The sequence below is a fragment of the Prionailurus viverrinus genome, chromosome X (assembly GCF_022837055.1).
Source record: "Prionailurus viverrinus isolate Anna chromosome X, UM_Priviv_1.0, whole genome shotgun sequence".
Taxonomy (NCBI): domain Eukaryota; kingdom Metazoa; phylum Chordata; class Mammalia; order Carnivora; family Felidae; genus Prionailurus; species Prionailurus viverrinus.
The window spans coordinates 90,371,354-90,388,521 of record NC_062579.1 but is presented as its reverse complement, the minus strand read 5'-3'; the positions used below and the strand labels follow the sequence as shown (position 1 = coordinate 90,388,521).

Sequence of the window (17,168 nt, the reverse complement as noted above, 5' to 3'; positions counted from 1 at the left end):
GTAGCTCTTTCTAGGGGCGCCTGGGTGGCTTAGTCGGTTAAGCGTCCGACTTCGGCTCAGGTCATGATCTCACGGTTGGTGGGTTCGAACCCCGCGTCAGGCCCCGTGCTGACAGCTCGGAGCTCGGAGCCCGGAGCCTGCTTCGGGTTCTGTGTCTCCCTCTCTCTCTGCCCCTCCCCCTACTCACGCTCTGTCTCTCTCTCTCTCCCAATATGAATAAAAATTAAAATTTTTTTTTTAATTTTTTTTTTCAACGTTTATTTATTTTTGGGACAGAGAGAGACAGAGCATGAACGGGAGAGGGGCAGAGAGAGAGGGAGACACAGAATCAGAAACAGGCTCCAGGCTCTGAGCCATCAGCCCAGAGCCTGACGCGGGGCTCGAACTGCGGGACCGCGAGATCGTGACCTGGCTGAAGTCGGACGCTTAACCGACTGCGCCACCCAGGCGCCCCAAATTTTTTTTTTTTAAAAAACAGCACAGCTCTTTCCAATCCTGTTCTTGGGCCTGACACCCAGTTTGCTCAGGCACTCCGTTGATACACGAAACTGTTGTCTTCAAACCCGGATACGGTTTGATCTCTGTCAAACGCCATCAAGGTCACTGTTCTACTCTTGATTCTGTCACTAGCCCACAGGATGGTCCTCTAGCAAAGCACGAGCTATGGATTTCATCATGCCCGCCTCCTGGTATGTTGTTCAGGTTGTTAAAAACATAGAGACAGGACAGGAGAGAGAGAGAGAGTGACGCCTTTCGGATTGTGGGTTTTCAAAGAGCTGCGCGGTGTGAGTTAAACCTGGGTGATCTGGCTGTAATTGAACAGCAAATGCAGTGCGACTGCAGCTTCCCCTGGAGGATGTCGGGAATGCGGTGCCGCCCCCTCCCCCAGTCGATCTTCCGCTTCGGCCCCTCGCTGGTTTCCGTGGCGCGCGAGGTGCCGTCCCCTCACCTATGCTCATCGCCTGGCTCCAGTTGCTCCACAGCCTGTCGTCCTCGTAGCACAGCTTATTTGTCCTCACCCGGATTCTCACTGTGTTCAGAGTGTCGGGGAGGATGCCGGGGACCATGAAGCAAATTGTACCCTGAGAGGGGAGACAAACACACACGAGGCATGTTACCGGGCGGTTCTCTTTTTCTGCTTCTGAATCCCGCGGAAATAGAATTCTCTGCCAAATTCTGTACGCGGTCAAGACTTGGATGGCGGCCCCCATGATCTGACTTTAGCTCCTCAAGCGAAACTTGGCAATAACCCGCAAAACAAAGGAGTTTCTTTTGCTCAGAGCAGTTACCGTTGAGGCCACAGTCACCCCGCTCCACCCCCAGTCACTCTGTGAGCTTAAACCCAAAGAGCGAAAGTTGAATTTACTGACCTCCAGGTTTCCCTCAAATTCTGAATTCTGACACTTGGCTTCTTCAACCTGGAAGATATAAAAAACAAATACATTCAAAAAGAATTAAAAGACTCCATCGCATCATTTCACCATTTCTAACAAGGTTTCCTTTCATCCCATCTGAAGGGGACCAGGTGCCGTGAAAGGCTAGTTTTGTTTTGTTTTAATAAGATGCGCTGGATCAATTATATACACATACAGGAAAAAAAAAAAAAAAACCTCTTGACCCCTACCTCACAGTATTTACAAAGTCAATTCCAAATGGACCGCACATCTAAATGTGAAAGTTAAAATAAACTGAACAAACAAATACATAAATACGGCGAGATTTTAGAAGAAAACGTAGAACATCTTCATGACCTTGAAGCAGGAAAAGATTTCTTAAATAAAACCACACAATAGTAACCCTAAAGGAAAAATTGTTATAAAGTCACCTGTATCAAAATTCCAAACTTCTTCTGTTCATCCAAAGATATCCTATTCAGGAAATTTGAAAAGTGACGCATAGAGTGAGAGAAGATGCCTGCAATCGCTGACAAAGAACTTGCATACATACCTATTTATAATATATACTTATATTTATATGTAACACACCCACGCACATATACATATAGCCCACCAACTAACGAGGAAGAGGCAGACAACCCCACAGAAAAACTGGCAAAAGATTTGAGCAGGCATTTCACAAGAGGGTATTCCAAACTGCCAACGAACATGTGCAAAAGCGCTCAACTTCGTTAATCACCAGGGAAATGCAAATTAAATCCACAAGATAATGACACACGCACGCCAATCAGACAACACCGAGCGCCGATGAGAATGGGAAGCACCTAGCGTCCTCAGCTTCCGCTCTTCATGGTGGAAATGGGCACAACCATTTGGGAAAAGTCTGATCATCACTTAGAGACCATCATATATAACCCTCTGACCCATACAGGCTCAACAGAAACGTACGCACGTGCGCACCAAGAGACAAATACGCAAATGTTCATAAAAACTCTATTCATAAAACTCCCAACCGGAAACTATCCAAATAGGCCCCAAAGGGAGAATGGATAAATCAAATGTGATAATACCGACATGATAGAACCAATGCAGTGAGAACGAAACACTGACAACTACAGGCAACGATATCTGTGGCTCTTCCTAAACAGAACGCTGGGTGAAAGAAGGCAGACGCGCACAAAAAGCAAATGCTGGAGAATTCGTTCATACAAGGCTTCAAAGAGGCAACAGAGGCGCCCGGGTGGCTCAGTCAGGCACCCAACCCTTGGTTTTGGCTCAGGTCACGATCTCACAGTTCATGAGATCGAGCCCCGCATCGGGCTCTGCGTCAACAGCGTGGAGCCTGCTTGGGATTCTTTCTCCCTCTCCCTCTGCCCCTCCCCTGCTCACTTGTTCTCTCTCAAAATAAATAAATAAACTTTAAAAACAAATAAATAAAAAGAGGCAACAAAACTAATCTATGGGATCAGAAGTCAGGGTAACAGTCATGTGTTGGGAGAGTGACTAAAAGGGGTCATGATGGGGCTTCTGGGGTGCTGGTTACATAAGTGAAAAATCATTTGCAAAAATCACTTGTGAAAACTCATTGAGCTATGCATAACCACTTGTGTGATTTTTCTATAGGATACTCTACATCAATTAAAAGTTAAAAAAAAAAAACAGTCTCCCTTGTTGAGAGTATGATATCAAAAACGACTGAGTCAGAGAAAACAAAGTATAATGCAAAATTCTCTTCCACACAATTTAAATCACTTGCTGTCTGATGTAGACAGAAAGATCAGTTCCTAAAATGCAAATATTTCAAAAGTGGAGTGAAAAATCAATAGTGAAAATCTGTTGCTTAGTATAAGTAGTCTACTTCTGGCCAACAGGTTATATGAAAAGATGTTCAACATGATTAATCATCAGGGAAATGAAAATCAAAACCATAATTAGGCATCATCTTATACCTATTAGAATGGCCAACATCAAAGACAAGAAATAACAAGTGTTGGTGAGGATGTGGAGAAAGGGGAACGCTTGTGCATTGCTGGTGGGAATGCAGACTGTTGCAGCCACTGTGGAAAGCAGTATGGAGGTTTCTCAAAACATTAAAATTAGAATTGCCCTATGATCCAATAATCACACTACCCAAAAGGAACAAAAACACTAATTCAAAGGGGTACATGCACCCCTATGTTTACTGCAGCATTATTTACCATAGCCAAGATATGCAAAGTGTCCACCCATAGATGAATAAAGAAGATGTGGTACGTATATATGATGGAGTATCATCCAGCCGTGAGAAAGAAGGAAAAATCCTGCCATTTGTGACAACATGGATGAAACTCAGGGGGCACTGAAAGACAAATACCGTATGACCTCATATATATGCGGAATCTAAAAAAGTTGAGTTCAGGGGCACCTGGGTGGCTCAGTGGGTTAAGCATCTGACTTCGGCTCAGGTCATGATCTCACAGTTCGTGGATTCGAGCCCCACGTCGGGCTCTGTGCTGATAGCTCGGAGCCTGGAGCCTGCTTCGGATTCTGTGTCTCCCTCTCTCTCTGCCTTTCCCCTGCTCACTCTCTGTCTCTCTCTCAAAATAAATAAACATTAAAAAGTTAAAAAAAATTGTTTTTAAAGTTGAGTTCGTAGAGGCTAAAAGTGGAATGGTGGCAGAAGGGGCTGAGGGACAAGGGGGGAATGGGGTGACGTTGGTGAAAGGGTACAAGCTTTTAGTTATAAGTTCTGGGGATCTAATGTACAGAGTGGTGATTGTAGTTAATAATGCCGTATTGTATAATTGAAATTTGCTAAGAGAGTAGGTCTTAAGCGTTCTCACTACTTAAAAAAAGGTAACTGTGGGGGCACCTGGGTGGCTCGGTTGGTTAAGCATCCGACTCTTGATTTTGGCTCAGGACATGATCTCATGGTCATGAGATCGAGCACCACATCAGGATCCACGCTGAGCACAGGGCCTGCTTAGGATTCTCTCTCTCTCCTTCTCTCTCTCTCTCTCTCAAGTCCCCCCCCCCCCCCCCCGCCTCGTTCACGCAGGCACACATGCATGCTTTCTCTCTCAAGGTAGATAAACATTAAAAAAAAGGTAACTGTGTGAAGTGATGGATGTGTTAATTAACTTGATTGTGGTAATCATTTCACAAGATATACGCATATGAAGTTATCATGTTGTACACCTTGAAAGTAATCACACTGTACAACCCAAATATATATACTTTTTCCTTGTCCATCATACCTCAACAAAGCTGGAAGAAACAGTCACCTTTTATCAAAGAGACGCTTAAACATGAGACAAAAGCCAGAACACAGAGCTATGATTTTTGACCGTGCATGTTATTCACTAAATGGTTCCCTGCAGCATTTGTGATGAGCTGGAAGGCCAGCTGAGTGATGGAGAGTTGTCCTATCGCTACTTCTTCCAGGGCAGAGAAGAGGCCACTTGGGAATCAGAGACCTGCTGGGGAATCACAAGCGTCAACTACCACTTGATGGATCGGGTTGCAGGTTCGTGTCTCCCTCCTCATGACCATCTCCCAGATATATATGTATTCCAAACATCAGCAAATCATGGCGCAAATGGAAGGTTCTGGGCTCTTGTTCAAATGTAAATTCCCTTGCATAGTTTATGGGCTGCTCATATACCCCTGTGGGAGAAGGAGGACAAGGGCACAGAGGACCAAGCAGAGAGTTTGTGGAGAAGGGGGGTGGTTAAACAAGAGTCATTCTTTGCTTTGTGATTCTATCATGAGTTACTTCTGACCACAGCCCCCATGTGATGGCACCAGCTCATGTCCCAGCCTACTTCCCCCTCTTAACTAGAACACCAGGCAAAATGATTCCTCAAAAAGGCTCGCAAAAAACAGGGCGGGGGGGGGGGGGCGGGGGGAAGGGTCTAACCAGAGGAGCTCAAAATCAGTGAGCGTACAAAAAGCTGATGACATTCTGGGAGAGGAAGCAGCTGGTGAACATCTGCCAGGGGAAAGAACGTTCGGCTCAAATGTGTAAACAGAGTTAATTCCCAATAGGCTACAGTTCTGATTTAGGAGGACAAATTCCATAGCATGTACACGCTCTTCAGTTCAAAAGTTTGTAAAAAAGATTAACTCAGTTCGACAATAATTTATTAAGTGATGACCGTGCACATGGTGTTAATCCCAAATATTCTCAAAGTTTAATACATCAGGACCAACCTTTGACTACATAAAGACCAACTGATTAGCTGTGTGGCCTGTAGCAAGTTACTTACCCTCCCTGAGCCTTAGTTTCCCAATAAAATATAGATTAAAATAGAACCACTTCACAGACTGTTATATGCTACTGTATAAGAAGCACCTAGAAGAGTAGCTTTGTAGCATATCATGAACACTTAACAAGGGATGGCTGTTACTATTAAGAGGAAGTATTGAGGTGGTCCCCAGTGCTTACGAGCACAAGCTTTGGGGTCAGATCACATTTGCTCATCTGTGAAATGGGGACAAAATGATAGGACCTAGATCGTCAGGGTAACCGTGAGGATTACAAGAAAGGGTTGAGATAATGTGTCCGTTAAGATGCCTACCACAGGGGGGCCCGGGTGGCTCAGTCAGTTGAGCCGCCGACTCTTGATGTCTGCTCACGTCGTGAGCCCGGGGTCGTGGGATCGAGCCCCGCATCGGGCTCCATGTTGAGCGTGGAGAGTCCCTGCTCGGGATCGGGATTTTCTCTCTCTGTCTCTCCCTCTGTCCCTGTCCACCCCCCACTCGCATGCTCGCTCTCTCTCTCTCTCTCTCTCTCTCTCCAGAAAACATTTAAAAAATAAAATGCCTAGCACACAGGAATCGCTCGATCTGTGCTAGCCACTGTTAGCGGGAGTGGCACAAAGTAAACACCCCCGAAGTCCTCCCTGCAGGAGCTTTTATTTTTAGTCAAGAGAAAAGGCTCAAACATGTGATCGGGGTAACTCGCAGGACACAATTCGGTGCCAAATGAGTAATACGAGCAGCATGTGTCTCAGGATTTCAGGCAGAAGAGAGCAGGAGAGGCTGGAGTAGTCAAGTATGCTTCAGAGCTCTGACAAGCTGACTCCGCCGTAAATCCAAGCCTCACCTTCTCCCCACTTGGAAGCCCTTTGCTCTTTCCCTTTGCAGCACGGTACGGGGACACCACTTTCTGGTACGGATAATGGTGGTTCTATTTCGGCAAACGGATTCACCTGCAGATGCCCAGAAAAGCCCCGGTCAGCTGCGGACCCCGGCCACTCCCTCTGGAGTTACAGCCTGTCAACAGTGGCTTATTTTAGTAAGTATTTTGAAACTCCCACGATGAGCCAAAACAACTGGACCAAAGCATGTGCCCACGTGCGAGATGCCGGGGTCCTTTAAAAGCCCATACTCGGCTCTCACCTCTGAAATGCAAACGCACATGGCCCCCCCCCACCCCCCCACCCCCCCCACCGCCGGCAGGTGGCACACCAGCCACAGCCCGGCCCCTGTGGTCTTGTGGCGCCACCTCATGGAAACGACACTCCTCGGGGGCCAGGGTATTTGAATCTGGGCAAAATTTCCCAATTTTGTCGTCGTTGTTGTTTTGGTTTCTTAAATGTATTCATTTCAATTCACGTTAGGCTTCGGCAGTAGAATTTAGCGATGCATCACTCACACAGAACCCCCAGTGCTCATCCCAACGAGCGCCCTCCTTAAGGCCCGTTGCCCGTTTAGCCCATCCCCCACCCACGTCCCTCCAGCAACGCTTCGTTTGTTCTCTGTATTTAAGCCTCTTATGGTTTGCCTCCGTCAAATTTAATAAACGAACCCCCACCGTGCCTGTGGTCCAAACAAAAATGTTTAAGGCCCAAGTGTGTGACCTCTCCTGTAAAGCGGAAGAATGGGACTGACGCCCTGAGGTTACACCACATCCTGTTATGGCCGGTGGCCCACGGGGACCTCTAATTAGTATGTTTTGTATTAGCTTCCCAGGAGCGCAAATGTACATACGCCAACAAATACGGACTCCTCAAAGTGGACTACCTTAGTTGCCACAAACTCCAAGAAAAGGGAATGGCCATACCAGAGCCTCGAAGTATCTACCCGATCTGACCCCGGCCTCCCGCTTACGCGTCTTTTCCTACTGTGTTTTGGCCACCCGAGTCTCCTCTCTGTGCCTCACACAGGCCAAGCCCGTTCCTGCCTCAGAGTCTTTGTACTGGCTGTTCCCCCCACCCCCAGATCTTCACACGGCTAGCCCCTGCTCGTCATTCTGGTCTCATCTCCAATGTCATCACTTCAGATGACTGCCCAACCTCATGTTCCCTCAGGCCCGCCTGTCATGCCACTACATGACCTATTTAATTTTCTTCACAGCCTTCATGCTCTGAAATCAGCTTGCTCATTTACATACTCATTTTCCAGTAGGGAGGTTTCATGGGAAAAAAAGACCTTCGCGTCAGGGTCACGTGCACCTAAAACAGCGCCCGGCACGTGGTAGATCTGTACTGAAAACGCGTTCAGCAAATGAATCAACGAATGGCTTGACTCTGACGGCCAGTGCCACTACCATAAACCCTCAAAGCTCCCACCATGCCCTATTTCAGACGAGAAAGTTCATTACCGTCATCATCAGGTGACAAATCTAAGAGCTGCATTTCACTGACATTTCAGTATATTACCCTGTAAGAAACTCGAGTGACAGAAAAATAGCCAAGTGACATCAACTAGCTAAGAAAAACTTACGTAGAAAATATCATGCGTCTCTGTTTGGCTGTTGTTGACTTCTACTTGATAAGATAAGCATCTGCTATAAAAATTCTGTGGATTCTTCCATTGCACGTACAAGTTACCATTTTGGAAGAAGAGCCGTTTAATATGTGGGGGATCAGGTTTCACTGAAAGACAGAAATAGAAGCATACAAATTAGCTTCCAGGGTTCATTTTGATGAGGTTCATACACGGGTAGAGATAATGAAGGTCACAATGAATGGAGAAAGCTTATTTTAAGCTGCCCCGCCAAATGGATCTAACGAACATCTTCGGGGTGTCTGGAAGATGACGTGAACTCTGACCTGCATCCGGTTAGAACACGGATGGGGTATAATCAGGACATCTAGCTGTGACAGAGAATAAAGAAAAGAAGCCCTTAGGTCCACACGTGCATCCACCTAATGGATAACGGGGGGCACCGGGCACAAGGGGTTTCCCCAGGCGCCACTCACTTGCGCAAAGACCCCAATTAAAACATGAGCCTAGTCTCTGTCACACGCCACGGCACGGATGAACCTCAAGGACCGTATGCTAAGTGAAATAAGCCCATCACAAACACTGTAGGATTCCACCCAGAAGAGGTACCTAAAGTAGTCAAAATCATAGAAAATAGAAAGCTGGTTACCAAGGGCTGGGGGAGGGGAAATCAGTGTTTAGTGGGCATCGAGTTTCAGTTCTAAAAAGATTTGAGAAAGTTCTAGAGATTTGTTGCACGCCAGTGTGAATATACTTGACACCTCTGAACCGTATAGTCAAAAACGGTTCCGACGGGAGGGGTGCCTGGGTGGCTGAGTCAGTTAACCGACCGACTCTTGCTTTCAGCTCAGGTCATAATCTCACGGTTCATGGGTTCGAGCCCTGAATCCGGCTCTATGCTGATGGTTCGGGGCCTGCTTGGGATTCTCTCTCTGCCCTCCCCCACACTCACTTTCTCTCTCTCTCTCTCAAAATAAATAAACTTTAAAAGCAAGTATTTTTAAAAAATGGTTACGATGGGAAATTTAATGTTATATGATTATAGCCACAATTAAAAATAAAGTAAAAAAAGGGGGCATCTGGGTGGCTCAGTTGGTTGAGTGTCCGACTTCGGCTCAGGTCATGATCTCGTGGTTCACGAGTTCGAGCCCCGCGTCAGGCTCTGTGCTGACAACTCAGAGCCTGGAGCCTGCTTCGGATTCTGTGTCTCCCTCTCTCTCTGCCCCTTCCCTGCTCATGCTCTGTCTCTCTCTCTCTCTCTCTCTCTCTCTCTCTCTCTCTCTCAAAAATAAACATTAATTTTTTTTTAAATAAAGTAAAAAAATTAGCCTAGTCCATTTACTTCTTAATGAGTCAACTATGCTTAAGGCTAAGCAACAGAAAAGAATTCGGATGAGGGGGTGCCTGGGTGGCTCAGTCAGTTTAGAGTCCGACTCCTGATTTCAGCTCGGGTCACGATCTCACAGTTCATGAGTTTGAGCCCCACATCAGGCTCCACGCTGACAGTGCGGAGCCTGCTTGGGATTCTCTCTGCCTCCTTCTATCTCTTTGCCCCTCCCCCGCTTGCATGTGCTTTCTCTCTCTCTCGAAAATAAAAAGAAGAAGAAGACGACGACGACAAAGAAGAAGAAGAAGAAGAAGACGACGACGACAAAGAAGAGGAGGAGGAAGAGAATGGACAATGACAGAAAACAACTTGAAGCTATCATCTTCCAGCTGCGGAGGATCTCCCTTTTTGGCACCACTAATCTCCAGGAAGGAGGATAGGAAAACGAGCTTTGAAAGGTCCATCAAGGACAATCGGCCAAGCAAGAGGCAGGACAGAGAAGGGCTCAGATTATCCCACTTGGCAAGTTACCACGACCTCACTCCCCTGGCCTTCGGTCCACTAGTAGAATTCACTTCCACGACTATCTGAAGGAGTGGTAAATAGTGTTCCAGTCGCAGACTTGGGAACCTGGTCAGTGCATGGTTATCTGCTGATATATTTTCTGTATCTCTCTCAGCCAGAATCTGAGCTCCCTGTCGGGACCTTGCAACACATAAATACACGTGATGCTTACAGTAGCCTGCTTTAGGGACTTACAGAACACATATATACCTCACATCATTTGGAACTCATGACAATCCTTTGAGGTCAGAGGGACTCCCCAGGAAACGCTGAAAGAGAGTATATGCTTTGTCCGATGTGAAGACCTAGGACCTCAAGCAGACATTTTGTTTTCAACTCGAGGCCTCTTTCTAATGGGCCAACACTCGGCTGCTTTGGTTGTTCTGACTGCTGGCTGCCTGTGCTGCCCAGCACGTCAGCTGGTTTGAGTATCACTTCTGGTCACTCCTCCTCCAGTCCAGTCCTTTTTTCAACTAAGAGACTCTCAAGTATCATAAGTAAAAGAAGAGATTTTTTTTACGTTCATTTATTTTGAAATGGGGGGGGAGGGGAGAGGGGCAGAGAGAGAGAGAGAGAGAGAGAGAGAGAGAGAGAGGGGGAGAGAGAAAATCTCAAGCTGACAGTGCAGAGCCCGACACGGGGCTCGATCCCACGAACTGCAAGATCACAACTCGAGCCGAAAGCAAGAGTTGGACGCTTAACGGACTGCGCCACCCAGGTACTCCTAAAAGAGAGCGGATCTTAAAAGACAGAGAGCCTGTATCCAATCTCGGTTCTACAGCTAACTGTGTGCTCTAAGTCTGCACACACTCAGAAGCAAATAAGAACAAAACATGTGACACACGGGCTCAAGAACCATTAGAATTTGCAAGGCTGCTTCTTTTAAAAGAACTCAAATAAAGGTGTACATAAATGCAATCCTTTTTTCTGGGAAAATCCTAAAACCAGAATCGTCACTTTTTTAGTATCTGTATTGATGGTTCAAAAGACTTAATGCTTTTTATTATCCACACTGTCGTGCAGGACTTCTAAAACTTACCATGAGAAGTTAAAGGCACTATATTGAAGGATGGTCTAATTTTCCCCGCATTATCCTTGACCACTATTTGGACGCTGTGTTGTTCAAAACTGGAATCCTTCAAATTAGTCAAAGCAAAGGAACAACCAATGTGTTGACCTTCTCTATAGATGTTTTCACATTGAAGAATTTTTCCCAGGCTGCTGTGCCTGCAAGATAGAAGGAGACAACCTTCTGGATTATTTGTAACAAGGTATTCAGGAAACAAAGGCAGACATTTGCTTTTCCATGACTGAAGAGGACCACGAAAAGCAGTATTTGCAATACGGAAAGATAGCTTTTCCCAAAACCCTGTTTTATAATGTGGCTCTGTTTCATACTCTAGGAAGAAACGAAGGTTCCTTTTCGACGAACACTTGTTTGTTTTTTTAAGTAAGCTCTACACTCAACGTAGGGCTCGAACTCACAACCCCGACATCAAGAGTCACATGCTCTACCGACTGAAGCAGCCAGGCGCCCCGACCCCTGCTACTTTCAATAGCTATGGAGCCCTGCCTCCTTTCCCTCGTCTGTATGAGGGATCTTCCGAGGCCAGGATGAGAAGTTGTATGCTTCTTGAAAATGTCTCACGTGCTGAATTCCGTGGCTCTCCTCTGGCCCTTCTGTCTGCCTGCCTTGTTTTCTTGGCTTCTCCTCCCCCTTCTCTCTTCTCAGAGGGTTCACATCCAGTCCTCGGCCCTGTGCACATTCCTTTCTACCGCGTACGCCCTCATCCATCTTTCCCCGGTTTACCATTTCAATCCCTCAACTAGAATTTCTACACTGGGGATTCCTTGGAGCCAGTCCCAGATTTTTAACTGCTCCATTTGTGTGTTCCACTCTGGCGTCAAAGCCAACGTCCTTATGCCCTCTCTTCCCTGCTAAATTGCCTTTCTTCTAACCTTCCCCGTTCCCATCAGTCAGAGCTCGTTTTCTCTGGGCTCCTAGATTACAGCCTTTGAAATCACCCTTTCCCCCCTCCGTCCCCCCCTCTTTTCCCTATATTCTATCACCAAATTCTGTCATTTCTTCCTCCACAAAGCTTCTTGGAGTCTCTCCTGCGACATTCCTGTGACCCTCACCTTGTCTCACGCCCTAATCACCTCAGGCTTCCTGTCCTTTTCAGACTGACCCCCCTGACCTTTGTTATCAGTGCCTTCCAATCACTGCCAGGTGACCGTTCCAGAATACAGTGGTTTTCTCAGTGTCTTACTCCACCACGTAGCTTTCAATGCCTTTGTAACCAGGTCTGCTGGCGTCTCATTTCCCATTTCGAACCTCTACACGTACCTTTCCCCATTGATCACCAGCATCTAGCACAGCGCAGGCAGACGGAAGGCACTCATTACACGTTTCTGTCTAGGCTACCCAAGGATTCTCTCTTGTACTACCTGGCAGAAGACAGAGTCAAGCCTTACGTCAGCCACAATGGGGGGCGTGCAAAGGTTTCTACAGAAAGGAAGACAAACTTAAAAACGAACCAGGAGTAACGAGTCCCAAACTCTTGACTTGTTACCTCCGAAATCACCTATAGCCGTATACGATGAAGGTTCCTCAAGCCCTCTCCTGAGATTCCTACTTGGCGGGTGTGGCCCAGGGCCTAGGAGTGAGCACTCTGGCAGCAATTCTCCAGGGGATTCTGCTGCAAATCAGGCTTTATAAAACTCAGATCCACTCTCATAAATAGAGTCAACTGATCTTTGACAAGGGAGCAAAAGCAATACAATGGGGGCAAAGACAGTCTCTTCAACAAATGGTGCTGGAACAACAAGATGTCCACGTGCCAAGAAGTGAATCCTGACACGGTCCTTACGCCATCCACAAAACCAACCTCACGATGGATCACAAAGCTAAATGTAAGGTGCAAACTTACAAAACTCTTAGGAGATAACACTGGGGAAAACCTAGATGAGCTGGGGTGTGGCGGCGACTTTTTGGATATAAGACCAAAGATGTGATCTATATAGAAGAAATAATCAATCACCTAGATTTCACTCAAATTAAAAGTTGCTGGGGCACCTAGGTGGCTCAGTCGCTTAAGCATCTGACTTTGGTTCAGGTCATGATCTCACGGTTCCTGAGTCGGAGCCCTGCGTTGGGCTCTGTGCTGACAGCTCAGAGCCTGGAGCCTGCTCGCACTCTGTCTGTCTCTCTCACAAAAATAAGCAAACATCAAAAAAAAATTTCTGCCCTATAAAAATGAATAGCAAGAGAGTAAGAAAAAGAAGCCACAGACTCGGAGAAAATGTTTGCAAAAGACATGTCTATCTTATAAAGGATAGTTCTCTAAAATATGCAAAGAATTCAGGGTGCCTGGCTGGCTCCATCAGAAGAGCATGTGACTCTTGATCTCGGGGTCATGAGTTTGAGCCCCCATGTTGGGTGTAGAGATTACTTGAATAAAAACTAAATAAATTAAAAAATATATATATACAAAGAATTTTTTTTTGAGAGAGAGAGAAAGAGAGAGTGTAAGCAGGGGAGAGGGGGCAGAGGGAGAGAGAGAAAAGATCTTAAGCGGGCTTCCCGCTCATGGAGCCTGATGCAGGGCTTGATCCCATGACCCTGGGATCATGCCCTGAGCCCAAATCAAGAGTCGGACATTCAAGCAACTGAGCCACCCAGGCGCCCCAAGAGTTCTTAAAATAATAAGAAAACAACCCAATTACAAAACGAGCTAAAGACTTTCATAGGCACCTCACCGAAGAAGATTAACAGATGGCAAAGAAGCCTATGGAAAGACGTCCCACATCATATGTCACCTGGGAAATGCAAATTAAAGCAACAAGATATCACTACACACCCATTAGCATGGCCAAAATCCGGAGCACTGACAACATCAAATGCTGGGGATGGTACGGAGCAATAGGAACTCTCATTCAGTGCTGCTGGGAATGCAAAATGGTACAGCCACTTTGGGACACAGTTTGGTGGCTTCGTACAAAACTAAACCTACTCTTCCTATATGATCAGCAATTGTGCTCCTTGGTATTTACCTAAAGGAGTTGAAAATGTACATCAATTTTATAGCAGTTGTACATCAAACGTTTATAGCAGCTTTATTCATAATTGCCAGAATTCAGAAGCAACTAAGACATCCTTCAGCAGGCGAATGGAGAAATCAACCGTGGTGCATCCACACAATGGGATATTATTCCGCGTGAGAAAAAAAAGAGGTATCACGCCATGAAAAGACGTGAGGAAACTTAAATGTGTATTAACTAAGTGAAAGAACCCAATGTGAAAAGGCTACACGCTGTATGATTCCAACTCTATGACATCCTGGAAAAGGCACAATTATGGAGACAATGAAAAGATCAGCGGCTGCAGGCGTTGTAGAGGGAAAGATGAATAAACAGGCAGAGGACAGGGGATTTTTTAGGACAATGAAAATACTCTGCATGATATTATAACGATAGATACATGTCATAATACATTTGTCCGAACCCACAGAATATACAACACCAAAAGTGAGCCTGAAGGTAAATGGACTTTGAGTGATCAGGATATATCAGTGCAGGTTCATCAACTGTAACAAACCTATATCTCTCTGATGGGGGGAGGGGACGGATGTTGATGATGGGGGAGGTTATGAATTGTGAGGGCAGCGGGTATTTGGAAAATCTCTATCTTCCTCTCAACTTGGTTACAAGCCTAAGACTTCTCTACAAAAAAAAAAAAAAGGTCTTTAAAAACAAACCCCCAAACTCAGATCTAATGTATTTTATTGCCTCAAACACTATGCAAAGAAATATTTAAATACCTAAAATGCTCTTGCCCCTTAAGAGACAGTAAAGTTTTTCTCCTGGTTGTAGGCCTCTGTAGTTCATGAATGAACACAGCCTTAAAAACTAAGTTAGTGCCACGGCTAGTTTTTAGCTCAGACAGGCCTGGAATGTTTTCTGTCCACACCCAGAAACAGAAACTGAAGAAACTTATGAGACTTTTGTTACATAACTAAAAAAAAAAATAACTAAAAAAAAAAAAAATATATATATGCAGAAAATTAATTTTTTTTCATCTCATGAAAGGAACTTCTCTAGTGGTTAATCTTTAAGATTCTTTTCTCACTTCTGTACTCCAAGTATTTCACATACTCTCATGGATCCCAGATAGGAAATTAAAAAAAAAAAAAAATCGGTTGTAATTTAGAAAAAAGAACAAAAGGGGAAATATTGGCTTTCGAATAGACAACTTTTGGGGCCTTCTTGTGCAATATCAGATAAGAACCTGAGCTAGAAGGCACTCAGGTGCTTCCTGCTAAAATCCACACACGGAAATTCTCCATGGACTCACACTATAGGGATAAGGAGGAAATGGACAAATTCAAAGACTATTTCCCCAACTCTGAAGATGATTAATGTGGTACAAAATTCCCTAAAATTCACTGGCAGAGCTAGTCTGTAGCTATTGAGGTCAGGCTCCGTGTAATGCCAGACTAGCCCTGCAGGACCCGAAGTCACAGCCCTGGAGTTTCAAAGTGATTCTCCATCTCCTAACTGGGGATTAGGGAAACCATCTCTGACTGCTTGACATGATTTAAACGGGTACCTAAACCAATTCCAAGCACTTGATAGCAAACGAGCCATGCATCTGCCTTTCTTTTGTGGTTTTGGTTGGAAAGGATCTCTCTAGGGGAGGGCAGGGGAGGAGGAGGTAAGAACTAGCTCCTGATTCTTCCAAGTGGTGGAAGAAGCCAGCAATGTGTACCGGCTACACCTGCCAAGGGAGCGCGGATGAATAATAAAAACACAATGTAGCTCCCGCGGCTGAATAATAAAAACGCCATGTAGCTCCCTCGCACGGAGTGCTCACGCGGCGTGTGTTAGCAGTGAGGTACAGCTCCAAACGCTTTTCACACAGTAACAGCCCTTACAACAACCTTAAGAGGCAGCACTAGTGTGACTGTGGCCATTTAACAGATTATAAAACTGAGGCTTAGAGACAGGGGGCCTGCCCCAAATCACACCGCTAGCATAGAAGAGGGCTAAGATTTAAACCCTGGCAGTGTGGCTCCAGAAGAGAATAAGCTGCGGGGTGCTGAGGGCAGAAGGATATTCTCTGTACCAGCACGTCCAACAGAATTTCCCGGGATTATGGAAACGTTCGCTATCTGTGCCGTCCAAGGCAGGAGCCACTAGCCACGCGGGAAACTGACTAGTAAGACTGAGCAACTGAAGTTTTCATTCGACAGATCTTTAATTAATTTAAATTGATATGTAAATAGTCACAGGTGAGTTGTGGCTTCTGTGTTAGCACAGGTCACATATACTGGAGAAGGAGTCCACTCTGATGACCCATGGTGGGAATACATAGAACAAGAGTGGTATCCCTGTGGTATCCCTGTCCCCTCAGGTACCAGTCAACCACCACTCTCTTCAGATGGCTTCCTGAGCCACCTCCTAGGGTTGTGGATTATACTCTGCACAGAGGCGGCAACCGAGGGCTGAGAGCCAGCCCAAGCACTCTCTGCTGCCGGCTTTGGCAAGATGCTGCATCGGCCCAGAGGAAGGGAAACGCTTCAACCCAGAGGAAGAAGAATGCTTTTTCAAAATCGGTGGGTCCAATTTTTTTGTAATTTATTCACCCAGAGGGGGTGCTGGTTTTGCAGTCTGCAAGACGACTTGTTTTGTGCCAGTGCATGCCTCAAGGCACTTCCCGCTCTTCCTCTCATAGGAACTCCCAGGACAGGGGCGCCTGGGTGGCTCAGTCGGTTAAGCGTCCGACTCTTCCTTTCGGCTGAGGTCACGATCTCAGTTTCATGAGTTTGAGCCCTAGGTCGGGCTCTGCACTGGCAGCGAGGAGCCCACTTGGGATTCCTCTCTCTCTCTCCCTCTCTCTCTCTCTTTCTGCCCCTCCACTGCTCTCTCTCAAAATAAATAAATAAACTTAAGAAAAAAACCTTAAAAAAAAAAGAACCCCTAGGATGCGGCCTCCGTTAACCTCTAGCACACCTTGACTCCTATATCCCAGTTACTTTCCTGCACAGTCGGCCATGGAATAAGATACAGCTTTAAGACTTTTCCTTCCTTCCTCTGAACCTTCTATAGACACAGACTCTTTTGAGGTTTTCCCTGTGATTTTTCCCATAACAACTCCTGGGAAAGCAAGG

The 17,168-nt window shown here is 45.9% G+C and overlaps 1 protein-coding gene across 1 annotated transcript in view; it reads right to left on the bottom strand.

Annotated features, from left to right (window-relative positions):
- Positions 1-17,168, bottom strand: part of IL13RA1 (interleukin 13 receptor subunit alpha 1) — a 57,407-nt gene that overhangs the window by 19,256 nt on the left and 20,983 nt on the right. The window contains exons 5-8 of the mRNA XM_047844227.1: positions 11,039-11,226; positions 8,106-8,257; positions 1,371-1,418; positions 950-1,082 (exon numbers count right to left, since the gene is read on the bottom strand). Coding sequence (XP_047700183.1) covers positions 950-1,082; positions 1,371-1,418; positions 8,106-8,257; positions 11,039-11,226 — 521 coding nt within the window. The remainder of the gene's footprint in view (positions 1-949; positions 1,083-1,370; positions 1,419-8,105; positions 8,258-11,038; positions 11,227-17,168) is intronic.